Here is a 23,453-nt window from a genome sequence, read left to right as displayed (position 1 = left end):
GGGTCTCTGCTCCCCACTACCTCTCCAGCCATCTGTGTGGCCAAGGACGAGTCTCTGGTTTCTGTGTGGGCTCCTCTCGAGGATCCGATTTCCAGACACCAGACACTTCCCCTCTTCCAGACCCCTCTTTGGGAGGCGGGAGGGGTTCCCTGGGTCTGGAACCAGACCTGGCTGCAGTGACCCTGGAGGAGGTGCCTGGGCTGGGTCTTGGCCACCCCCGAGAAAGGGGAAAGCAGGGTCCCAGGATGGGAGGCTGCTGCTGAACAGAGCCATGGTGGTGGTGGGGGGTGTCTCCCAACCCCTGGAAGCCAGTCCTCTGTCAGATGTCTGTGTGTGCTCTGTGTGTGATTGGGATGGGGACCTGGTGAAGCCTGTCCCCGTGTCATTGGGCTAGCCCCATGTTGGTAGGGGTCTCTTCGGAGCTGGTGCCATGAGTTTGGTGGAGACCCGTGTGTGTCTGCAGCTCTGCACGGGAGCGGGGTCTGCATCTTAGGTGCACCTGTAGCCCTGCGCCCAGGGGTGCATACATGGGGCTTCTCGGGCCAAGGCCCGTGCACCTCTTCATGTAGTCTGTGAGCACATGCCTTCTCTACAGGTGCTGTGCTTGACGGTGCTGTAGGGACAGTGCCTTTGTCCTGTCCTCTTGGAACTCATAGTCTGGCCACACATAGCAATTTCAGTCAAGAGGCTTGTGTCACAGGAGCCAGGGAGAAAGCTTATGTCTCCTTTCTGGAGTGGCCAGGGTCCCAACTGCGGGTGGGAGGGCGGCCTCAGAGTTGAAAGGTAGCAGCCCGTCTGTCCAGGCGCCAGCGCAGATCAGGCCATGGGGCGTCTTGGGCTTTGGTCCTGCGTGATCCTCCCCATCACTTCATCCCCTTCACTCCCGCTTTCCTTGTGGCTTCATCAACATTCTAAGCATGATTCTACCCCAGGGCCTTTGTACTGCCTGTTCTTCCATCTGGGACTCTCACCCAGACATCTGTAAGGCTTTTGCTCCTTCACCCAATTCAGATGTCACCCTGCCCCCCAGTAACCTTTAACCCATGCAGCCTCCCACTTACCTCCTGACTTTTCCTAGCACGGATGGCTTTTCTCACACTGTAATTTCTTGATTTATTATGGCTGCTTATTTATCATTTGTCTCCCCAGCCAGAGTCCAGGTGCTCAGGGAGTTTGTTACTCGGTTTGCTTTTGGATCCAAGATGCCTAGACTCATACCTGGCCCACAGTAGGTGTTCAAGCAGTCTTCCCTGAGTGTGTGGGAGGGGGTCTGTTGAAGGCCTGGAGACTCCCAGGTGAGTCCTCTGGCTGTGCATGGCAAGGACTCCCCGTCCACCCTGCCCCTCTGGGGGGACTGAGAGCTGCCACTGGGGGTCTGACCAGGCCAGCTCTGCACCTGTCTGCTATGCCCACCTGTGAGTACTCTCTCTGAGGTGGCCTCGTGGGTGCCCTGTGGGTGCAGGTACCTGTATGGCCCACCTGCCCCAGAGCTGTGTGTGAGCTGCTGTGTGTGCATAGCTGTGTGTGTGCTGTGGGGTTTAGAGCCTGGGGTGGGACACTGGAGGCACCCTCTGCTCATGCAGGGGATGGGAAACCCAGGGTCAAGGCCTGAGCAGCCCCTCCTCCTGGGGCACTGTCTCAGCCTCGCTTGTGGGGCGAGACCCTCATGTTGTTTCAGTCTGTGTGGGCCCTGGTGAAGCAGTGGAGCAGAAGCTCTCTGCTTTCCCACCTCGAACTCCAAAACTGGGGGAAGATAAAAATTTCAGTAAATAGACACTGAGACTAAAAATAGCCCTGCCCCCCAAAGTTAAGAATAGCCAGGGCCCCTCCCTCAGACACTCAGAATGCCCTGGAAGTCAGGAGGGGGCAGGCCAGGAAGCCGAGCGGGTGCCTGTGTCTGGCCGCGGAGAGGAGGTGTGGGCAGCCCGGGGCCGAGGGCCGGCTCTCTGGGCTGGGCTCTCGCAGACACGGCAGTCTGGTGTCGGGCCGGCTGTTCTTTGTGATGACTGTCCCGGGCATCCTGGGACTTCGGGCAGCGTTCGTGGTCTGTGCCCTCTAAATACTAGTAGCATCCCTCGTGCCCCCCACCGGCTGAGACACCTAAATGAGTCCGAGACATCGGCAAACAGACTGGGGTAGAGAACAAGACGGTCCCTCGCTGAGGAAGACCGTCACTCAGGACGGGGGTCGGCAGACTTTCTCTGTGAAGAGCCGGATGGTCACTCCCGGAGTTGGGAAGCTGGCCTAGCTGCCCTCGTGCGTCTTCCCCCTCTGCCTCTTCACAACCTTCCCGAAGTGGCAAGAGCTCTCTTGGGCTCCTGGCTGTGCAAAAACAGTCAGTCACTGGGCCCCAGGTGGACGCTTCTGCCCCAGAGCGCCCCCAAGGTTCCCTTGTGGTGGAAGTTGGGGCACCTCTGAGTGCACCCTCCTCAGCAGAAGAGCAGCCCTGTTGGGCCACGCTTGTGCACTTAGGGACATGGCAAGTCTGGTACAGTCTGTCCCTCTCACCTCCCTGCCCTCACCACTTCCCACTCCCCCATACTCCCCCAGTCACCCTGGGGGTGACTCAGCCCCAGGACCATTGCATGGGCTGTGCCTGCTGACAGGAACTCTTTTCTCTTCCTTGACCACCTGTATGGCTCCTTCCTTACCTTTGTGGGGCTTTGCTGAAGTGTCTGGTCATTCTAGATCACCCTATTTTAAATTGTACACACACACACCAGAGCCCCTGTTCCTCCACAAAACTAGTACATCATAGAATTGGCTTTTTTAGTGCCGTTTGTGTCGGACTCATCCGTGGATGTCTGTCCAGCTCCTAGGTCAGTGTCTGGTACCATGGTGCTCTAGAAAGGATATGTGGGGTCACCATCTATTATTTCCAAGCCTTGTAGCCACCCCAGGGGAGAGACAGTTCAGAGGAAGGACACAGCCCAAAGTGGGCAGAGTTGGGATTTGAATGTAGGACCCTGGGACTCTTCCCTCTTGCCCGCTGGACATCATCTCTACCTCCCTCTGGCCTCTGTAGCCACCACCCTGCCCCTTCACTGCCAGCATCTAGAGGCCGGGAGACTCCTGCCACCTCCCACCCTCTGCCTTGGCCATGGCTCCTACCACTTCTTTCAGCTGTGCGCTGTCATGCTCGAAGTGCAAGGCTTGAGGATGGGCAGTGAACAATACGCAGTGCAAATGTACCATAGGCCTCCATAGTGCCAGCTTCCTGTAGTGAGGAGCTTAGTGGAGGCACTTGGCCAGGCTGTAAGTCAGGGGGGCTTCCTGGGGGAGGGGGCCTCCCAGCTGCAGCCTGGAGGGAAAGGAGGGATAAAGTGGAGGGGGGAGAGAGTATGTGAGGAGAGGCCTGCCTGAGTTCAGAAAGAAAGTGGTGGCTCCAAGGGGAAAATGTAAGAGGTTTTATGGCCAGCCATGTAGAAAGGAGGCTGGAGGCTGGTCATGAGGGCAGAAGGATTGAGTTTGTGCCATGAGGTGTGTCCTTGGGGCTGGGAAAGCCTATGGAGGAGTCAAGGCCCCCCAGACAGGATGGGAATATTCAGCATGAGTTTTCTGGCTCCTGGGTGGGAGAGAACCCCAAAGGGAAGAAGGGGGGCCAAGAAGCCAGTGGGAAGAGGAGGCCGCTGAGGGCTGTCAAAGTGAAGGCTCTGGAAAGGGCCTTGAGACATTAGAGATGGGCTGGTGTGGGGGTTCTGAGGACAGGAGAGTTGACATGGTTTGCTGGGTGATTGGTAGGAGGGTGAAGAAAGGAAGCATGGGCTACATGGCAGGATTCTGGCTTTCATGGCTGAATGGACAGGAAGAAAAAAGGGGTGAGGGTGGGGTTCACCCACTGCTCTCAGCAGCCCCCCACCTCCTCCCAGTCTAATCTCCTTTGGCAGCAGAAAGAGTCTTTGAACTGAGTTAGGCTACGCCCCTCCTCTGCTCAGAAGAGCCCCTCCTTGGCTCCCACCTCACTTGGAGAAAAAGCCTGTGTCCTACCCTCGACTCACAAGGCCCTGCTAGCTCTGTCCTTTAATCTCCCCTTGCCCTCACCTCTTCCCACTCTCCCCCTTGCTCACTGGGCTACAGCCATGCTCCAGCAGATCCTACCTCGGGGCCTTTGCACGTGCTGTTCCTGCTGCCTGGGAGGTTTTCCCCGCCAGGTACCTAGATGGCTCATCGCCTTGACACTTCTGTTAAAATGTTTCCCTCTGGGAGAGGTGTTTCCTGAGTACCCTATTTACATTTGTACCCACAGATAGGCCCCCACAATCCCCCTCCCCTTCAGGCGTATTTTCTTCTAAAGCGCTTGTGACCCAGTGGGAACTATGTAACTATGCACTGAATAGATGACCTGTTCTCTGGGTCTGTTTTGTCTCTGTTCATTAAACAAATTAATAAGTGCTTGTTCTTGCCCAGGACTGGCCACGCAACAGAGAGCCATACTGACCTGTGATGGAACTTTCCCTGAGAGGTCCCCAGCTGGTGGGAAAGATAGACGTTCAACAGCACAGCCCAAATCCAGTTAGGGGGGCAAATGTGGAGGCTCAGTGTGTCATGAGTGTGGGCGTAGGAGAGACCAGCCAATACAGGCAGTCCTGGGGGCAGAACCTTTTGAAGGAAGAGAGGGGGCAGAGACAGGCACCCTGGCACTGTGTTTATGGGAGAGGGAGAAGTGTGTTGGGTTGGGGGCACCTTACGAAGCTAGCGCAGAGACGGGATTGACCAGGTGGCCAGAGACCAGAGCCTGAGATGCCATGCTAGGGCATCTGAGACAATAGGGAGCCATGGAGGGTGGTAGGCGGGAAGGGACATGGTTGGGTTTTCATTTTACAAAGATCCCTTGGGCTGGATGGAGAGCACATGGGGTGGGGGAGGCAGATGGATGGGGGAGACCAGGGAGGAGGCCTCAGCGGAAAGCGGCTGCTTCGAATGGCTCCCACCCCACTGTGGTCCAGTGCCACTGGGCAGCCGGAGTGACCTTTTAAAGCGGACAAATCAGACAGGTCCCACCCTGTGGCACTGACATGTGGTGGGAGGAAGATGGCAGATAGTAAAGTCATGGCTGGCATGCCGGTGATGGGTGCCAGGCAGAAAGAAGCCAGGATAGGATGGAGGAGTGCTAGGAGCAGCAGGGCCTCGCTGAGCAGGCGATGCCTTGGGGAGGCAAGGGAGAAGCGGTGTGGGGCTCTGGGGACGAGGGAACCACCTGTGCAAAGGCCCTGAGATGGGACCATCAGGTGCCTGAGGGTTTCCTCTAGGAACCAGGACTGAGTGAGTGAGCAAGGAGGAGAGTGGGAGGAGCTGAGGGCAGGAATGGGGCAGAGTGTACCTGGCCGAATGGGCCCCAGGAAGGACATGGGCTTTTGCTCTGAGTGAGGTGGGAGTCTCAGAAGGTTCCCAACAGAGGAGGGATGTGCCCTGACCCGGATGCTCACTGGCGCCCTCTAGCTGCTCTGGGGCCATCAGGCTGTGGGCAGCAAGGGTTGGAGACCTGAGGGGGCGGCGGGTCTGACCAGGGGGCAGGTGATGGTGCTGGACCAGGGAGGGAGTGGGAGGTGAGCAGATTCCGCAGGAGGGGCTGCAGGAGCTGCAGGGGTTTGATATGAGGGTGAGAAGGAGAGAGGGGTCCAGAGGGGGCACTTGGGAGGACTGGACTGCCCTCTGCAGGAGGTGGGGCTGGAGTGGAAGGTCTGGGGAGGACTCTGTGGTCTCTGAGCCCGCAGGGCCCTTCGCAGAGGAGGGCTGCGCGCAGGGCACTGCCCAGGCTCTCGTTCCACCTCTGTGAAGTTTATATGTTCGTCCCTGAGGCAAGACGGCGAAACAGACTTGAGAACGGCCAAGAGCTAAGCCGGAGGCCACAAAGCAGATTCAGACCTGGGAGGCCCTTTCCCCAGGACCTGCTGCATCTTTTTTTTTTTTTAAACTTTTGTTTAAGATTTTATTTATTTATTTGACAGAGACAGAGGGAGAGAGAGCACACAAGCAGGGGAGTGGCAGGCAGAGGGAGAGGGAGAAGCAGGCTCCCTGCTGAGCAGAGAACCCGACCTGGGGCTCCATCCCAGGACCCTGGGATCGTGACCTGAGCTGAAAGCAGTCACTTAACCTACTGAGCTACCCAGGTGCCCTGGTCAGCTGCTTCCTTACTCTGCCATTTCCTGAGGGCTTCCTGGAGGAGGCAGGCTTGTGGCAGTGGTCCCTCAGGCTGCTAGTTTCAGGGCCAGAAGCAGGAGACTTGTGTGGTGGGGCTCCGCTGTGAGGTGGCCCAGAGCCCCCTCTGCTGGTGCCCGCCCCCCAGGCATTCAGACTCCCACCCACTTGAGCAGAGGGTTGCCATGGCAACTGCACTCTAGGGCAGACTGGAGGCGCCCTCTCTCCTCCAGCAGCTGGTTCTCCTCCTGTCACCTACCCCGGCCCCATTTAAGGGCACCTGAGGACAGAGCCTGGGCCATGTTACCCGCCCCCAGGACCCGTGCTACATGCTCCCTTAACTTGACGCTGACATGGGGCTCAGGAGCAAACAGAGGCGGGTGTGGGTGGGGCTGGTGGACTGTCCACATGACCTGGGGGTTGGACATGCCTGGGCTCTAGTCCCCCTCCCTGGGGAGGCAGTAAGCCCGATTTTCCAGGCATTCAGTTAGGGTCATCCAAGTCTACTGAGGCTTGAGGTGGGAACAGACGCAGGTGCGGGTTCATCTGGCCCTGTGGGGGCAGTGGCTCTGGGTGTGCCCAGCGGTGGGGTTGGCTGGAGGAGGGGACTCTCCCGGCCACCAGAGGCTCCCCAGGCCAACCTGTGGGGCCAGGCTGCCTGGGTTCAAAGTCCCCTCATCACTTTGGTGCCCCTGGGTCCTCCTATTCCTCCTCTGTTAGATGTAGGTGTGTGCCTCTCCCCCATCCCTCTGCCCCCTCCCCCAGCCCTGCGTACCGAGTTCCTCTGGGTTGAATGAACTGTGTGTTTGCAGTGTTTGTGACGGGCACCGAGGTGTCAGCCACTGCCCCTGGCGCCACGGGAGCTTCCAGGACTGGAGCTCCAGCAGGCCTCCCAGTGCCATAGTTTGTGCGAGGCTCCCAAGGTTTGCAGCTCCGCCCTGTCCCCATCTCTGTCCCAGCCCACCGTTTGTCCTGAACCCCCATGTGAGTTTGCTAGGGCTGCTGTGAGAAAGTACCCCAGAGGACGGCTTTAACAGCAGAAACTCACTGTCCTAGTTCTGGAGGCCAGAATTCCAAGGTCAGAGTGTGGGTGGGGCTGGTTCCTCTGGAGGCTCTGGAGGGGTCTGCCCCATGCCTGTCGCGTAGCTTCTGGGGGTTCGCTGGCAATCCTTGGCTTGTGGGCCATTCGCGGGCAATCCTTGCCCGACCTCTGCCTCCATCCTCCGTACCGCCTTCCCTGTGTGTTGTCTGTGTCTAATATCTCCTTTTTATAAAGACACCACTCATACTGGACTAGCGGTCACCTTAATGGCCTCATTTTAACTTGATTACCTTTTTAAAGACCAGATAAGGTCCCATTCTGAGGTGCTGGAGAATAGGACTCCGACATACCTTTGGGGGGAGGGGCAGTTCAATCCATAACACCCTCTCCCGAGGCCTCGGGAATGGGCAGGCTCAGGCCTCCCAGAGTATGACTGCCACCTGCCCACATCAGACCTTGCCCCCCCACTTAGGTGCCCACTTAGGTGGGCACCAGGGGGCAGGCCTGGAGAAGAGAGGAGGGGACAGAGGTCCTTCCTGGTTCCTAGTACTCCAGCCCCAAGATGGGGCCAGGTTCTGGGGGCGCCTGGGGCTTTCTGTGGGGAGCTGGTCTGGGGACGGGCCTTCAGGGAGCAGTGGGTAGCCCGAGGGGAACACTTGAAGTGATGGCGCCTAGGCTGTGTGGGTCAGACTTGGCCCAGAGGTCACAAACATCTGTCTCCAGCTGCTCCCAGCACTGTCACCTTACGTTCATTCAGTAAAGATTTGTCTGAAGATGCCTGTGTATGTGGGTGCCCGGAGATGGACTTGGGATCGTCCATTTCTCTGGGGGCCTGGGGGTGCAAAGGAAATCCCCAAGGGGACAAGTCGAGTCACAAGGCAGTGACGTGATCAGTGGTGATGGTAGTGACAGCTGCTGCGGGGGACACTTTGCCGTCACTACATGTCAGCCACGGTCCTGTGTGTCACATGAGTGAGTTCATCTTGTCATGCAGCTGCCCTGTGGGGTACCCCCATTTTACCAAGAGGAGGTTCCAGGATCGGTGGGGGGCTGGACAGGCAGGCACTGACCACAGCGGAGACTGAAACAGTCTGGGGCAGCGCCCCCCGCATCTCTGAGGAGGGCACATCTGAGCTGAGATCTAAGGGCCATGGAGACAGGGACATAGGCTGGGGTTCTGCGTGGCCTCACAGATGGGGGAGCTGGAGCCATGGCAGGGCCGTAGCTGGGACAGAGTGTCGAGCGGTCTTTAAAAGCGTGCACCCCTCCCCCCCAGGAAACAGCTCAGGGTCCTCAAACAATGAATGGCTGAACAAGATGCCAGCCATGCTCGTGGGGGAATATTACTTGGCCCTGAAGAGGGATGGTGTGCCGCCCTACGTGACGGTGCGGATGGGCCTTGAGTGAAGGAAGCCAGTCGTGGAGGGGTAAGCACTGGCAGACTCCATGCAGATGAGGTCCCTAGAGGAGACCGGTTGTTGCCAGGGGTGGGGGCATGGGAACAGGAGGGGCTGCTCCTGAGGCCAGAGTCCTCTCTGGGGTGATAACAGAGTTTCGGAAATAGACCGTCATTGGGGCGGTCCAGCACAGAGAAGGCAGTTAATGCCACTGGATAATACACATAAAAATGGTTAAAATGACACATTTTATGTTATGTATCTATTATACCATGATTTTTTAAAGGCCTCTCTGGCTGCCAGTGGGGAGCCCAGAGTATAGGAGCAAGAAGGGCGGGGTGCTGCTGGGAGGAGGTCAGGGCTGTCGAGAGGGCAGCTGCTGGGGACAGACAGACACCGGCGTGACCCGGAGGTGCAGACCCAGGACTTACTCCCAAACGACGTCGGGGTGAGGGAGAGGGAGCCACGAACTTTAACTCCTGGGGCTGCAGCCCAAGGACCTGGGGGGATGCTGGGCCCGTGGACTAACCTGGGTGGGGACTTTGTTTTAGTCTGGTCAGGCCGAAGGTGATTTGGAGACCTGAGGGAGGTGTAGACGGTAGACAGTGAGCAGAGAAGCGGGGCTGGCCCTGCAGTGTGGCAGTCATCACAGGATAGACGATGTCTACAGCCAGGAGGCCAGTTAGACCCCTGGGAAGGAGTGGGGGTGGCGAAGAGGCCTGGGGACTCCACCTGAGGTCGCGCAGTGTCCTGGGTCCCGGCGCAGCCCGGAGGAGGGAGAAGAGCCACTGCCCTCAGACTCCTGCTGCCTGGGCCTGACTTGTACCGCGCTGCGGACAGCGCCCTCGGATGGGTTCCAGGCTGGCCTGTCACTTGTGCAGACTGCTGTCCTTAACCAGAACCCTGCTGGTTTGAGGCACAGAGGGAACTAAGGTTGGGCAGCAGGGGAAGGACCAGCTCAAGTTCACACCACTTGTGAATGGCAGAATTGGATCCAGACCCCTGTGGCTTGGCTGCCCCCAGAGCCTGGCATCCGGCAGCCTTGCCAGCATTAACCAGCCGCTAACTAGTTGGAGAGCCCTGGGGAGAGCCGGGGAGGGAGGGCGTGTGTCTGTTCGTGGAGGGTCAGTACCCCTCCTGAGCCTGACTGTGGGTGGGAGCTGAGGTGGGGAAGGGGCAATGAGGAAGCCCCAGCCCCCCACAACATAGGACTGTGAAATAATATAAAAGGAGCCGGAGTCCAGAGTGCCGCAGGCCATGCCTGGTCGGGGTTGTGGGGCGAGGCAGGAGGAGGGGGTGCTTCCTGAAGGCTGGGGGTGGGGAGGGTGCAGGCATGCTGGCCACACTGTCCCTTGCCATACAGCAAGCGGAGTCTGAGGCCTGGGAGGGGGTGTCCTGCGCGGGAGCGTGCTCCTCCCACCTCTGTTTCTTGAGAACCTGTCCAAGTCCCTGCCCTCCAGGAGCTTATGGCCTAGTAGGGAAGGTTGACCCCAGACCTGCTGATATCCTAAAGGTAACTTCAGGTGTGGCTGAAAGCTGTAAATCAGGATGGTAGGTGGGAACAGCAGGGACGTTTGGGGAGGTCGGGGTAGGTTGCTCTGTTGGCGTGGCCTTGGAGTTGAGTGCTGACCAGTGGGAAGCCATAGCAGGTGTACGAGGATCCTGGGAGAGCATTCCAGCCAGAGAGAGCAGCCCAGGAAAGCCAGGGGTCGGGGGGTGGCGAGGAGAGGGGGAGGAAGCTAGAGCCTCCTAGGAACTGGAGGGGGCCGGCCGGTTACAGAGCAGGGTGGTGTCAGGTCACCGGTGGCCTTGTGGCCCTGGTAAGGAATGCAGACCCCAGGGAGAGCCGAGGCGAACACTCGGATCTGCGTCATTCAGTGACCCCCCCCCCAAGCTGAGTGGAGGGCAGGCGTGGAGGGAGGGAGGCCAATACAAGCATGGTGTGGCAGGGTGGTGGTTCGGTCCTAGATGGGGGTGCGGGGGCCACAAGTGGGCAGGTTAGCAAGGTGCTCTGGAGGCAGAGCCATCAGGACTTGCTGGTGGAGCTTATGAAGGGGAGAGGTGGGGAAGGGTGAGGAATTGGGATGGATTCCAAGGTTTGGGGTCTGAGATTCAACGAATACATTGCTGTGTGCCAGGCCTATTCTAAAAGCTGAGGCTAGCTGTGAGCAAAGCAGTCCCGTGATTCCTGTCTGTCAGGGTCCGTCCCATGTAAGAAACAAATAGTTGCTTTTTTAAAAAATATTTTATTTATTTGAGAGAGACTGTGATGGAGAGAGAGAGGTAGCAAAGGCATGCGCATCGGGGAGGGAGAGGGAGAAGCCAACTCCATGCTGAGCTGGGAGCCCATCAGGGGGCTTGATCCCAGACGCTGGGATCATGACCTGAACTGAGTGAGCCACCCAGGTGCCCCTGAATAGTTATATTTGAACAAAGGTGTAAAGGAGGCCAGGGGCATCAGCCTTATGGGTGACTGTTGGGCAGAAGATACATATGGAGAAACTGGCAAGTGCAAAGGCCTTGGGGCAGGGGTCGGTGTGGTCAAGGAATAGCAGGAGGCAGGAGTGGCCTGAGCAGAAACGGGATCAGGGAGCTGGTGGTGCTGGTGGAGGGGCTTTCATCTAGTAGGGAAAAACAGTGACTGGGACTCTGTTGAGAGATTCCAAACAGAAAATAAGAGATGTGGAAGGTATTTATTGGTCAATGGCATTAAAACTGTGGGACAAACTGGGGGGGCAGCTAGAGAAGACAGAGCCAAGTGGTTGTTCACACACTGGACGGCTGGTTAAAACATGGGTGCTGGCCCTCCCCAGAGAATGTTTGTAGAAGTTCATGGCCAGGCTGGTGCCACTGGGCCAGGGCCACCATGAGAACCACAGTGCAGATAAAGCAAAGGGCTGAGGGCAGAAATCTGGGTTTGCAACTCTGAGCACATCCAGGGGAGACCAGAAGGGAGAAGGGAGGAGCGGCCAAGAATGGAGGAAATGGGTCAGAACGGAGCCCTGTGCCGGCGGAGTGGCCGTGCCCAGGGACAGGCAGATGTGTGGGAGGACTGCAGGGGAGGGCACACAATGCCAGCCCCCACTCCGGCCCCCTAGGGGACTGCACACCCCTCCCTTACCCGCGCCTGCCTGTCTCCAGCTTACCTCGAGAGTCCCCCAAAGGGGCAAGAGGGGACTCAGTTGTCCCTGGTCCCTGATCTGTGGCGCCAGGCAGCTGGATTCTAATTAGCTACCAGAGCTGGATAGACAGGAAGCAAGGGCTGAGGGCGGGCGTCGGGGAGGTTGCCATTCAAGGCCAGATGCCTGGGCACCCCCGCCCCAGCACCCCCTCAGTGCTGGGTGAGGAAGCCAGGTCAGGGAGACAAGTGGGCAGGGTTGGGATTTGGGGATGGAGAAGAAGCTTCCAGAAGGTCTTTGTCTCCCATGATAGAGGGTCTGAGGCCTGCCCGGGTACGGGTGGGCCCTTCACAGCCATGACATCCTGGTGAGGTGACTGCTCTGGGGGAGGGGATTTCGGGGTGGGGGGATGCTGTGAGACCACAGGAGGAGCTTCCAGGAGGTCCTCTTTGGTCCAGCGCGCCCAGTGGGTGGGTCAGTCTGCTGGCGGGGGGTGGGAATTAGTGTAAGACAGAGGGGGAGGGGTGCTGCTTCAGCCCCCACAGCTGGCTTGGGGGAGGTACCTGGAGTGGCCCCTGTCAGGGACCATGGGGTGGCAGCCCTCAGCCGCCAGCAGGAGGAGAGGGGACCGGCCCAAACACCCCTCCTCCTGGGCCTGCTGGGAGCCTGCCCCGCCTTACTCTCCCTGTTCTCCCCCAGGCTGGTGGGCCAGGCCGTGGTGCCCACCTGCTGATGTGGGGCAAGGCCCCCGGCACAGGACACTGAGCACCCCGAACACGCCCCCGGCTGCCGCCATGGCCCGTCTGGCCGCAGTGCTCTGGAGCCTCTGCATCACCGGCGTCCTTGTCACTTCGGCCACCCAAGGTAGGTGCCGCTGGGGCTGGGCGGGAGCCTTGCGCAAATGGCAGCTGGGAGGCCAGAGAGAATGTTGAAACACCTCCCGTCCACTTGGGGAAGAACCACGGTCCCCAGCTCGCCCCAGACCGCAGCGGAACCGAGCCGGAAGAAGACTTGGTCATCGCACTCCCCAGCATCACTGAGGGGTCCCTGGACTGGCCCCTTACCCCCAACACCTGGGGCGGCAGGCCCCCTCCTGCCAGGGGTCCTGGAACCTGGGATGCAGGGCTGTGGCCTCCTGGGACAGGACTTGCCTTCCCGGTGAGCCGAGACTCCTCTGTCTTATGTGCGTGTCTCTCTCTGTGATTACATCTCTGAGGCTCTCACTGGGAAGAAGGCTTAATTAAAGCATGCCCGCCGACGTTTATTTAAAAACAACTAATTACCCGGCTCGGCCCTATGCCGGCCCCAGGATCCTGCACATGCAACAATTAGTGCCCCCAGCTTGCCCGCCCACCGCCACCAATTACTCAATTACGGTCCCCGTGGCAGGCCCAGGCAGGGGCCAGGGCAGGGCAAAAGGAGAGGCGGGAAGAAGGGGCCTGCTGGCCTTGCCCCTAACCTTGGGCATGCCCCTAGCCGGCACCCCCCAGCTCTGTCTCAAGAGCACACTGTTGGTGGACTCTGCTCCCCAGTGTCCCTTCATGTAGCCCGATGCTCCCAAAAGCCACGAAGGCAGAGGGGGCATTGTTCAGCCAGGCACCAGGCCCTTGGCACTACTCTGGCCATCTGGCACCCTCTGCTCTCCCAGTGCCCACGTTATCTGCCCATCCAGGTCCTGCCCCACCGCCCTAGCTGGGCCGGGAGGGGCCACTTCCACCCCCAGACCCATCTGAGCCAACCCTCCACCCCCAGCCTCCCTCCCAGGCCCGGGAAGGACTAAAATTAGCTGTGGAAGCAGATGGTGCTAGAGGAACACATGTAATACTTTCCCCCTAGTGAGACTCAACTCACCCCAGAAAACCCCGGGGACCTGGCTGGCATCCCCCTGGGGCCCCCTACCTGATGGTGGAGGGAGCAGATTTCCGAAAGGGGTCTGCTTGGCACTGCTGCCCAGGGCACTGCTCCTTCTCTGTACCCATGAGCCACAGTCCACGCCTCAGAGCCTGTAAGTCCCCCTGCATGTCCCCACTCCCCGCTGCACCCTGCGAGGCCTGGCTGGGAACCAGTGCCTGGAAAGGTGGCTGATCTGGTGGGTGTGGCCCATGCGGAGCCCACTCTGTCCTGGAGAGACTGGCTGCCTCAATAAGTATTTTTTTAAAGATGTTATTTATTTATTTGAGAAAGAGAACACGAGTGGGAGGGGAGAGAATCTCAAGCAGACTCCCCGTTGAACGTGGAGCCCAATGCGGGACTCGACTCCCGGACCCTGAGATCATGACCAGAGCCCAAGGCAGACGCTTAGCTGCCCGAGCCACCCAGGTGCCCCTGGATGATCTTAACGACAGTCGTACTTCGCGCCCGCCATCTCATTGCCTCCTTCAGGCCTTTGTCCAAGTGTAACTGGTCAGGGGCACGCGCACCTGCTGCAGCCGCCCCAGTGCTGAGGAGGGAGCAGCGGCTCCGAAGGGAGGGACGGGGGCCGCAGAGGCGGTCGGTTTAAACCCCAGCCCTCTGGGGCCTGAGCCGGGGCTGTTGGTCCTCACAGGGCATGGGATGGGGCGGACGTGGGACCGTGCAGCCACACTGGGCTTGTTCTCCCATTGTCACGCTAACCCTCGCCACGCAGGGCACCATGCTCAGTGCTTTCTTCGGGAACATTCTGTAGCACACGGACTTCTCGAGGCCTAGCCCTGGGTTGTCAGTACTGATCTCACAGACTGGGAACAGAGGCCGAGGAGGCTGTCCAAATTGAGTGCGCGTCAGAATCGTGGGGGCGGGCACATAGGTCCGTCCGAGGGGCCTGGTTTCTCCCTGGAGATGCTGACTCAGCAAGCCTGGGGCAGGGAGCCAGGAGCTGCATTCCCAGCCAGCCGCTGTGTGCCGCCGGTCCCGCTGGCACCCCCCCCCCACAACCCCCAGCCACACTGAGATGCTCTGGCCCCTCGGATGTGCCTGGCCACGGAGTGGCAAGGCCAGGCGCCGTGGGTTCTTTCAGAATAGGAGAGCCTTTCCTCCCAAGCCATCTCTCCCGCTTGCATGGGGTGGCGTGAGGTTAGAGAGGCACCCAAGACCACCCTCGCTTCTGACACCAGTTGCAAGTTCGGGAGTCCTTTAGACCCCCCTTGGATTGGATGATTCCCTAGAAGCACTCCCAGAATTCCTCAACACTGTTATACTCGTGGTGAACAGTTAGAGATAAAATCAGCTGAGGGACGAGGTGCATGGGCCAGGGTCCAGGAGGGTCCCCTGCCCCGACTTCCCGCGGGTCCCTGCCCGTGGAGCTGTGGGCAGCGCCTCCTCCCCCACGAGGCTGCGTGACAGCACGCGCAGTGTACTGCCAACCTGAGCCCCGGGGTCCAGAGTCGTCACTGGGGCTCAGTCCTGTAGACCTGGGTGACCACCCACAGGACCGACCTCAGTCCCCAGCCCTTCCGGAGCTCAGCTGATACCCAGAAGCTCCTACTCACATTGTCCGCGTGCTCCTTTGCTAGGGCCACTGTAACAAAGGACCGCAGGCTGGGTGACTTGGACAACAGAATTGAACGCCCTACAGTTCTCGGGGCTGGGAGTTCACGATCAAGTGGTCGGCAGGGTTGGCTCCCTCTGAGGCCGAGAGGGAAGTTGCTGTTCCAGGCCGGCAGCTGCCCCTCTTCTCCCTTTGTCTCCACCCCACCTTCCTATGTGTGTGTCTCTGTGTCCAAATTTCCCCTTCGTAGAAGGACACTGGTCATACTGGATTAGACCCTACCTTAACGGCCTCATTTTAACTTGATCACCCGTTTCAAATTGGGTCCCACTCTGAGGTATGAGGGATTGGAACTTCAGCATATGAATTTGAGGTGGGGAGGGCACAGTTCTCCCATCACAGGTGTGTAGACCATCTGGCCTGGCCCAAGGCCCCCAGGCAGACAGATGCTTGGCAGGCAGGACACCCCCAGTGCTCAGAGGCACCTCCGAGCCAAGGGCAAAGACCTTACCGCACAGGTGGGCACACCGAGAGGCCCATCTTATAGATGAAAGACTTGAGGTCCGTACAGCCTGCGTCCTGGATAGATCCAAGCTGGGGGGCGGGGGGGGTGCATCTCCTTAGTGGGGTCTTCCCTCCCCATAGGCCTGAGCCGGGCCGGGCTCCCATTTGGACTGATGCGCCGGGAGCTGGCGTGCGAAGGCTACCCCATCGAGCTGCGGTGCCCAGGCAGCGACGTCATCATGGTGGAGAACGCCAACTACGGGCGCACGGATGACAAGATCTGCGACGCAGACCCTTTCCAGATGGAGAATGTGCAGTGCTACCTGCCCGACGCCTTCAAGATCATGTCACAGAGGTGAGGGCCCAGCCCGCCGGGCTCCTAGGGACCCTGGGTAAACGCCTGTCCTCCACATGCCCCCTGGCCCGGGCACCCTGTTCCCCTCCCTCTTCCTTCTGTGAGTCCAGCCCGTTTCCTGAGCACCTGCTAGGTGCCAGGTCCCGTGCAAACAGCCAGGGAGACCCAGCCCCCTTTCCCCGGCAGCCTGCACCCACTAGGTACCTCCAGAAGCTTGTTCCAGGATTCGTGGGAGAGGAAGTGGAGGTCTCGGCAGTGTAGAAGCAATAGCGTGACAGGGTGGAGGTGTCACGGGAGCCGAGGGAGAGCCCAGAGGTCACGCAGGCTGCCCAGAGGAAGGGACAGTCTCAACACACACAATTGCACGTGAGCATCGGAGACAAAGTGAGCGCCTGAGTGTGTGAGGCTGTGTGTGAGTGTGGGGGGAATGCCAGGGAGAGGCATCTCACGTGCAAAGCTGCGGAAGGCTTCCTCACACCCACTGCTGGCACCGCAGAGCTGGTTGGTCCGCTCTTCCTTCACCATACACGCCCCCCCGCCCACCCCCCCCCGATTTAACCGCCCCTTCTGCCGTGGGCTTCCCCTGGGGTCGCCGTACTACCTTTTGCCCCGTCTTGCCTGCCACAGGCTGTTCTCACCACAGCAGCCAGGGGGTGCCTGTGAACACCTGAGCGGGGGCACCCCCCTTACTCAGAGTGGAAGCCTTTCCCCTGAGGCCCACAAGGCCCTTCCCTGGGCCCTGTGCTCTGCTCCTGGTGCTCCATGCTCCCCCTCACTCGCTTGGCTCCAGCCACCCTGCCAGCTCCTTAGGTGCATCTCCCCTATGGGCCTCCTCTGGGTCTTTGCATCAGCTGTTCCTCCTGCCTGGAATGCTGTTCCTGACACCTGCAGGGCTCGTCCCTTTCCTTCCCCATGGATTTTCTTACCTGACTATCCTCTCAGTGAGGCCTGTCTCTGAAATCACAGCCCTCCCCCCCCAACTTCCTGGCCCCTTCCCTGCTTTATCTTCTAGCTCTGACACCAACCTTAGTTCTGGGGAATATTTTGCATCTTTATCATGTTTGTCTTTCCTCACTGGGCTGTCAGCCCCATGGGGACAGTGTGCTGTGTCTGTCACTGCTGTGTCCCCAGCCAGATACATAGCAGGCACTCACTGCATTTTTTGCTAAACACCTGACAGAGGGCAAGGTTCCCTCCAGGGCCCAGAGCGTGGAACAGAAGAAGGAAAGGAGGGCTGGAGCCAGCTCTGCAGCTCCTCGAATGTTGGCAGAGGATTCTAGAATAAGTCACCGGGCAGGGTCACGGAGAGTCTCCAGAGAGTTTTGGGTAGGGGACAGGTGTGGTCACGTGTCTCAGACCAGTGGGCCAGGCTGGACCCACCTCATTCCCTGCCCCCCACCTTTGCTCCCTCAAACGCACACCTGTCCAGCAGGCCTCCCTCTCCTCCCCTTTCCCTGACTCCCCTGCATGAGCTGCCCTAATCCAGCTCCCCGGCCTTTGCTTAGGTTGTGCCCTGTCTTCCTTGGGAATCCCTCTCCTCCTACCTCCTGCCTCCAGCTTTCTCCTTGGCCACCTCATCCCTTCAGCACCGGCCTCGGGGCTGTGGGGTCTCCATGGTCCCCCTAGCGTCCCCCCAGCTGCTGCCAGCTGGCCCAGTTCTGGCTTTCATGGGTTCTCGGTTCCAAAAGGGGGAACGCTGAACCGTGTAGTTCCAGAGGCCCAGGGACTGAGAGGCCGCCACTCTGCCATCTTAATGCCTGGAGGTGAGGCTCTTTGTATTAGTTCAGGTACAGCCCCGCTGCTGTGATGGAGACACCCGGAACAGGCAGAGTGGCTGGCCTAAACCACATCACAGGGGAGAAGATCCTCAGCCCTTGCTTCCCTCCGTCTCGGAGGCTCCCGCACCCAGCCGTTCCACGGGCCACCTTGGGCTCATCCCCGTCCCCCACCGGAACTCAGTCCCGAGTACTGCCAGCTGCAGGGGAGGCTGGGACGCGCGGCGTCCAGCCGTTCTCTCTTCTGGATACTGAGGTGAAATTCACCTAACACGTCCACCGCTTCAAAGCGAGCAGTTCAGTGGTGGCTAGTACATTCGCAGTGTGGCGAACCCACCACCTCCCTTTGGTTTCAGAGCATCTCCCCAACAGGAAACGCCATTCCCGGGAGCCGTGACCGCCACCCTCCCCTCCCCCAACCCCTGGCAGCCACCGATCCGCTTTCTGTCGCTGCACACTGACCCGTCCCAGACATTACATCTGAGGATCACGGAACGCAGCCTTCGAAGCCTGACTCCTTTGGCTTCACGGTGTCTTAGGGTTTGTCCACATCATGGCACACCCGAGCCTTCTTTTTAATGGTCAGATCATATTCCGCTGTGTGGATGGGCCACGCTGTGCTTAGCCATCCTCTGCCAGCCGACACCTGGGCTGTTCCTACCGCTGGCAGTTGTGTAAATGATGTCGCTGAGAGCACGGACGTATAAGCAGTGGTTTGAGCCACTGCTTCCCCCTTCCTTGGGGAACAAAGCTGCTGGGTCACAGGCAACTCACGGCTTAACCTTCAGAGGTCAGGGCTCAGGTTTTAAGGGCGTTGAGGTGGGTGGGTAGGACCAAACCTTAATGAATTAATGTCCTGCCCTGCCGAGACCTGGCCTGCGGTAGGGCCCAGAGACCTCCAACGGAGAGACAGACAGCACAGGAGAAACATCTTTCTGTTCATACATCGGCTTCCCTTTGTACATTAGTTAGGCTCCCAGAAGTTGGTGGGGACTCCGAGTCCCCAGGGGGCACCGAGACTAGCTTGTGCATGAGGTGAAGAGACGGCCACTGTCCTGACCGCAGGTCCTCAAGTCAGTGCCGCCCAGAGTGCGAGACCCATGTAAGGCGTGGCCCAAGGGGGACACGGACAGGCACTGTGAGCCTCTCGTCAACAGCATGTTGGCAGAGACACCGCCTCGTACACGTGGCTTCACGTCTCACTCTTCCGTGAACAGGGAGGGGCTTTCCAGCCCATTTGGGAAGAATGCCAAGGACGGAATGGCATCAGTGACACGCGGCTGGGATGTGAGGACAGGGAGCTGGGGAAGCAGTTTACGGGGCAGGGGCGCCCTGAGCTTGCTGCCCTACGGGGCCAAGAGCAGAAGCCTGGCTCTTGGGACAGGGACAGCAGACAGGACACAGAAGATGATGTCCCCACAGGTCCCGGGCCTTGGTTGCCACAATTCCGTCTCCACTTGGGGGTGCCCATTCCTCTCCTGACCCTGAATGCACCCCCCCCCACCCTGCCCCATTCTGGGCCGGTCTTTTCCTAGCTCCTCATCTCTTCTCTGCAGGTGTAACAACCGCACCCAGTGCGTGGTGGTTGCTGGCTCTGACGCCTTTCCTGACCCCTGTCCTGGGACCTACAAGTACCTGGAGGTGCAGTACGACTGTGTCCCCTACAGTGAGTCATCTTGTTCCTCATGCGGACACGGGCCCTTCCCCCTCCCAGAAGCAAGTGAGGAGGAGACACCTTGACCTTACACACACACACACACACACACACACAAACCCAACCAAGTTAGGACAGGCACAGCCGGGGCAGCAGAGCCTGCTCCCTCCCTCACACACTGTCTCCTCCCAGACCCCTGCCCCCAGTCAGTCCCTGCTCCACCCTCACCCTCCCAGGCTCTGTCCCTGTCCACAGGACACCTTCTCCCACTCTTGTTACCCTGGCCTGCTAACCTTGCCCCTTCATAGGTAGAAGGGCTCATTTACACCCTTCAAGTCACACCCTAGAACTTGCTTGGTGCATCTCCCCGTCTCCTGGTTCCCTGGACCTGGACCAGCTGCCCTCCAACCTCTCTACCTCCCTTCCCTTTCTGACCACCCCTTACACAGCCACTCTTCCCTCTCACTCACTTTCCTTCTTTCCTCAGCTCCCTGTCCTTTCTCTTGTCCCCGTCACCTCTCACGTACTCCCAGTCCTGCTACTTCCCAGTCCCGGAAGCGGGACTCCAAACCCACAGAGAGGCAGAGCGCCCTTGGAGGCCTGGCGGCAGATCTGGTGTGGAGGGCCAGGGGCATCTTCCACAGATACCTATCTCCTGGTTAGTGCGCCCATTACCATGAGAGCACTTCCTGTCTGCAAGGGAAGTGCTGCCATGTTGGACTGGGGTGGTCCCCAGGAAACCTGAGGAAGGTGATCTGGAGAGCCAGGGGCCTGGCTTTCTTGCATCTAGTCAAAGGGAACCAACAAAGACAGGGTCTCTCCTCCTCAGCATTCTGCTCTTAACATGGCCCTTCTTTCCTGCCCTCACTGTCCCTTCCCTTCTCCCCATCATCCATTTCCCTCCTCTCCCTGCCAGCTTCATGTAGCCAACTTGGAGGCAGGGCCTCCGGGCAGATGGGGGAGGAGGCAGGGCCACCAGAGTGAGGGGGACAGGGGCAGGGGAGCAGGAGGCCCTGTGACTCTCCCTCCTCTGCCCTCCCACCCCAGCCTCCCCCCTCAGCCTTTGATTTCTCCTCGCAGGTGATGACCTACGTGCCAGGGGAAACAGGATCACTTATGTGCTTCCATAACCTTCTTTTACTCCTCACCCTTTCCTTTCAGCAACTCAGGCCTCCAGCCGCCATCTGTGGGGGACGCCCATCTGATCCTTGAAGCCTCCCCACAGCACTGGGGACACTCTCCACCCACCCCCATGGCCGGGGCAGCACGGACGGGAGGCGGGAGACTGGGAGCATTGCACAGCAGGGAACGCAGGCTGGATTTGAGGCTTGGCCTGCCTCTTAGATTTTCTGAGTCTGAAACTTGAGCAAATGACTTGAACTTCTCTGAGCTGCTGCAGAAGGAGGCGAGAGGCCAGGAGAACACGCGTGTGAGGTGCCTGGCCCAGGGCTGGCCACGGAGCCCACTCCCTGTGGCCGAGTGCTGGATGCGAACTCTCCCCAGGGCAGAGGCTTTGTCCTGACCCCCCAGCGCCCAGACCCGAGCCTGGTTCAGGATGTGCTCAGTAATGGTACAGGTGCCTGCCCAAGCCAGCTTAGCACGTGTCTTCATCTGTGATGCTGGGAGAGGGTCCCTTCTGGGGGATGCTGCCAGGAGCAGAGAGAACATGGGTAAAGCTCCTCCTGCATCCTGGGCCGTAAATATATATAAGGAAGGAAACGGTGCCCACTTTTGCCAACTGCGTGGCCTCCGTTGTGTCGCTTCACTGCGCTGAGCCTGTTTCCCCGTGTCTAGACAGGTTTCTGGAAAGACTGCCTGGGAAGTACCTAGCGCTTGATCACTTAGGAAGCAGGAGGCACTTGGTAGTCATCGCTTTTGTTGTGACTATTCGTAGTGATTTTTACCAGTTATTGCTGTTGGAAATGAAAAACAAAACGAATGACAGATGATGATCACAAACCCTCCCGAGGCAGGTGAGATAAAGGGCGGGAAAAACATCCCTTGGTCCAAGTGGAGTCCAAAGCAAGTTGGCATCATGTGGGTAAAGAAGCAAGAAACAAGTTGGAGGGCACAGGGAGGAAAGAGGCATAGGACCTCCTGAAGCTGACCCCCACCCCCCTGAGTGTGGGCCGGGGGCCGTGACCCATGGAGACCGGGATGGCGCAGGGGATGGGCAGCCCCGGTCTGACGTAGAGAGAGTGAGCCCCGGGGGAGGCAGGACACACAGTGAATGATTCTGGGACACCGTGGGGCCACGTGTGCCTTCAACAGGCAGAACCCAGGGCTGAGGGGGTGTAGCTCCTGGTTCCAGAAGAAGGAGTTCCAAGGGTGACAGAAGCCAGGCCAGAGAACAGGGAGGCGGGGCACTCACTTGTCCCCCACTGTTCGCGTTCGCTGAGCACTTCCTGTGTGCCAGGCCCTGGATGAGGCGCTGGGAAGGAAGCCAAACTCTCCCCTGTAGAACCCTTGCTTGTGCCTCTAGAGCAGTGGCAGGAGAGCGAGGCCCTGGTCAGAGGTTCCTGAGGGGCCAGGGACACAGAGCCTGAAGGGGGAGCAGCCTGGGCAGCCATCTGGCCCTGGGCTTCAGAGGCTGGGGTGACCCCAGTGCTGGTGCAGGCGAGTCAAGGGTGGGTGCAGGGGCCCACCACGGGGAGGGGGCAGTGGGTGTGTGGGACTCTCCCGCCACACACACAGACACACCCCAGACAGGCCCGACTAACGCTGGATTTGCCTTGCAGCTGAGCACATTCTAACCGTGCCCCTTCCTCCCTCAGGTGCGCCCGCCCACCGGGCAGCAGGCAGGGAGCTCCTGGCTCCTGGGCCCCCGGGTCGGGGGGTGGGTGCTGGCCAGACAAACTGAGCCACAGGCTGGCCCCGGGGGAGCGTGGGAGCGTGGGAGCGTGTCTGTGCCCCCACGTGCTGTCTGTGACGTCCGCCCCCCCCCCAACTTCTTCCTTCTCTGCCTCTGTCTCCCCCACCCGGCTCTCTGAGGCCCAGGGGCTCTGCCTGCTCCGCCTCCCTCTCTCTCTGTGTTGGCTTTTCTTGGGTTGTGAGGGCTTGGGGGGAACTCAGCTGGACTCTAGCAAGGCCAGCACAGAAAGTGGGGGGGTGGTCGGCATGTTCTCCTAGCTGGGGGCGTCCCGGCCCCTGGAGGCACCGAACCCCCTCCCCCTGGGCCCCTGCTTCCGGCAGGAGGGCAGCAGGTGGGTTGTGCGGAGGGGGAGGGAACTGGGTGGCCCTTTCACCCCCACCACTCCCTCCCCAGTGCTCCCCAACCAGAGCCCTCCTTCCAGCTGAAGCTCCCCCCTCCCCAACCCCCACCACACTGAGGTGCTCCCACATGTCTGAGGGCTCGTCCACCTGCCTGTTTGTACCCCCTCCCCTGTGTCTCTCTTGGTCTCTGTCCTCGCGTGTCTCCCTCTCCCTGTGACTGTCTCCCCGACACCCTCCCCAGAGAAAGGGACTTGGGGGCGGGGGCTGAGCTGATGCTGCCTTCGGGGTTGGGGACCCAGGATGAGGAAAGGAAGGAAAAGGGGGCATGTTGCCAGATAAGAAACGAAAGCAATTTAATCTTTTTTTTTCTCTTTTTTTTCTTGCACATTTTTTTTTCAATTTGTTTTCTCTCTCTCTTCCGATGCTTAAAGTAGAAGTGGAGCAGAAAGGTAAACGCACTGTTACCAATGCTAACCCCTAACTCACACTTTGTTCTCGCCTGTACCGTACTCATGTGCCCCGCCCTCCCTGCCCGGCCCCTTCTTCTCCCCACCCCAACTGGGTCCAGTTGGTGTCCCCCACCCCGGGTGTCCTCCCGGTGGGGCCAGCCCTGGTGCCCCCACGGGCGACTCCACCTGCCAGACGCCCGAGGAAGCTCCTCTCTGAGCACGGGCAGGACCTTCTGTCTCTCTCTCTCTCTCTCTCTCTCTCTGCCTCTTTTTCTCTCTTTCTGTCTCCCTGCCCCTTCTTCCTAGTCCCAGCCCTTGCGGGGGGACCTGGCCTTCTCTCA

General features: G+C 59.5%; 1 protein-coding gene across 3 annotated transcripts in view; it reads left to right on the top strand.

Moving 5' to 3' along the window:
* The window catches only part of ADGRL1 (adhesion G protein-coupled receptor L1), a 42,786-nt gene that overhangs the window by 3,399 nt on the left and 15,934 nt on the right, over positions 1-23,453 (top strand). The window contains exons 2-5 of one of the 3 annotated variants that reach the window (XM_044253809.1): positions 12,396-12,560; positions 15,808-16,021; positions 19,353-19,462; positions 23,098-23,112. In XM_044253809.1, coding sequence (XP_044109744.1) covers positions 12,491-12,560; positions 15,808-16,021; positions 19,353-19,462; positions 23,098-23,112 — 409 coding nt within the window. In that variant the 5' untranslated portion in view covers positions 12,396-12,490. Of the gene's footprint in view, positions 1-12,395; positions 12,561-15,807; positions 16,022-19,352; positions 19,463-23,097; positions 23,113-23,453 lie in introns of those variants that run through there. The other 2 variants (XM_044253810.1, XM_044253811.1) reach the window with 2 other exon arrangements.

This window comes from Neovison vison, chromosome 6 (genome assembly GCF_020171115.1).
Source record: "Neovison vison isolate M4711 chromosome 6, ASM_NN_V1, whole genome shotgun sequence".
Lineage (NCBI taxonomy): Eukaryota > Metazoa > Chordata > Mammalia > Carnivora > Mustelidae > Neogale > Neogale vison.
Note: the sequence above shows the minus strand (reverse complement) of the source record. Positions and strands in the feature narration are given on the sequence as shown.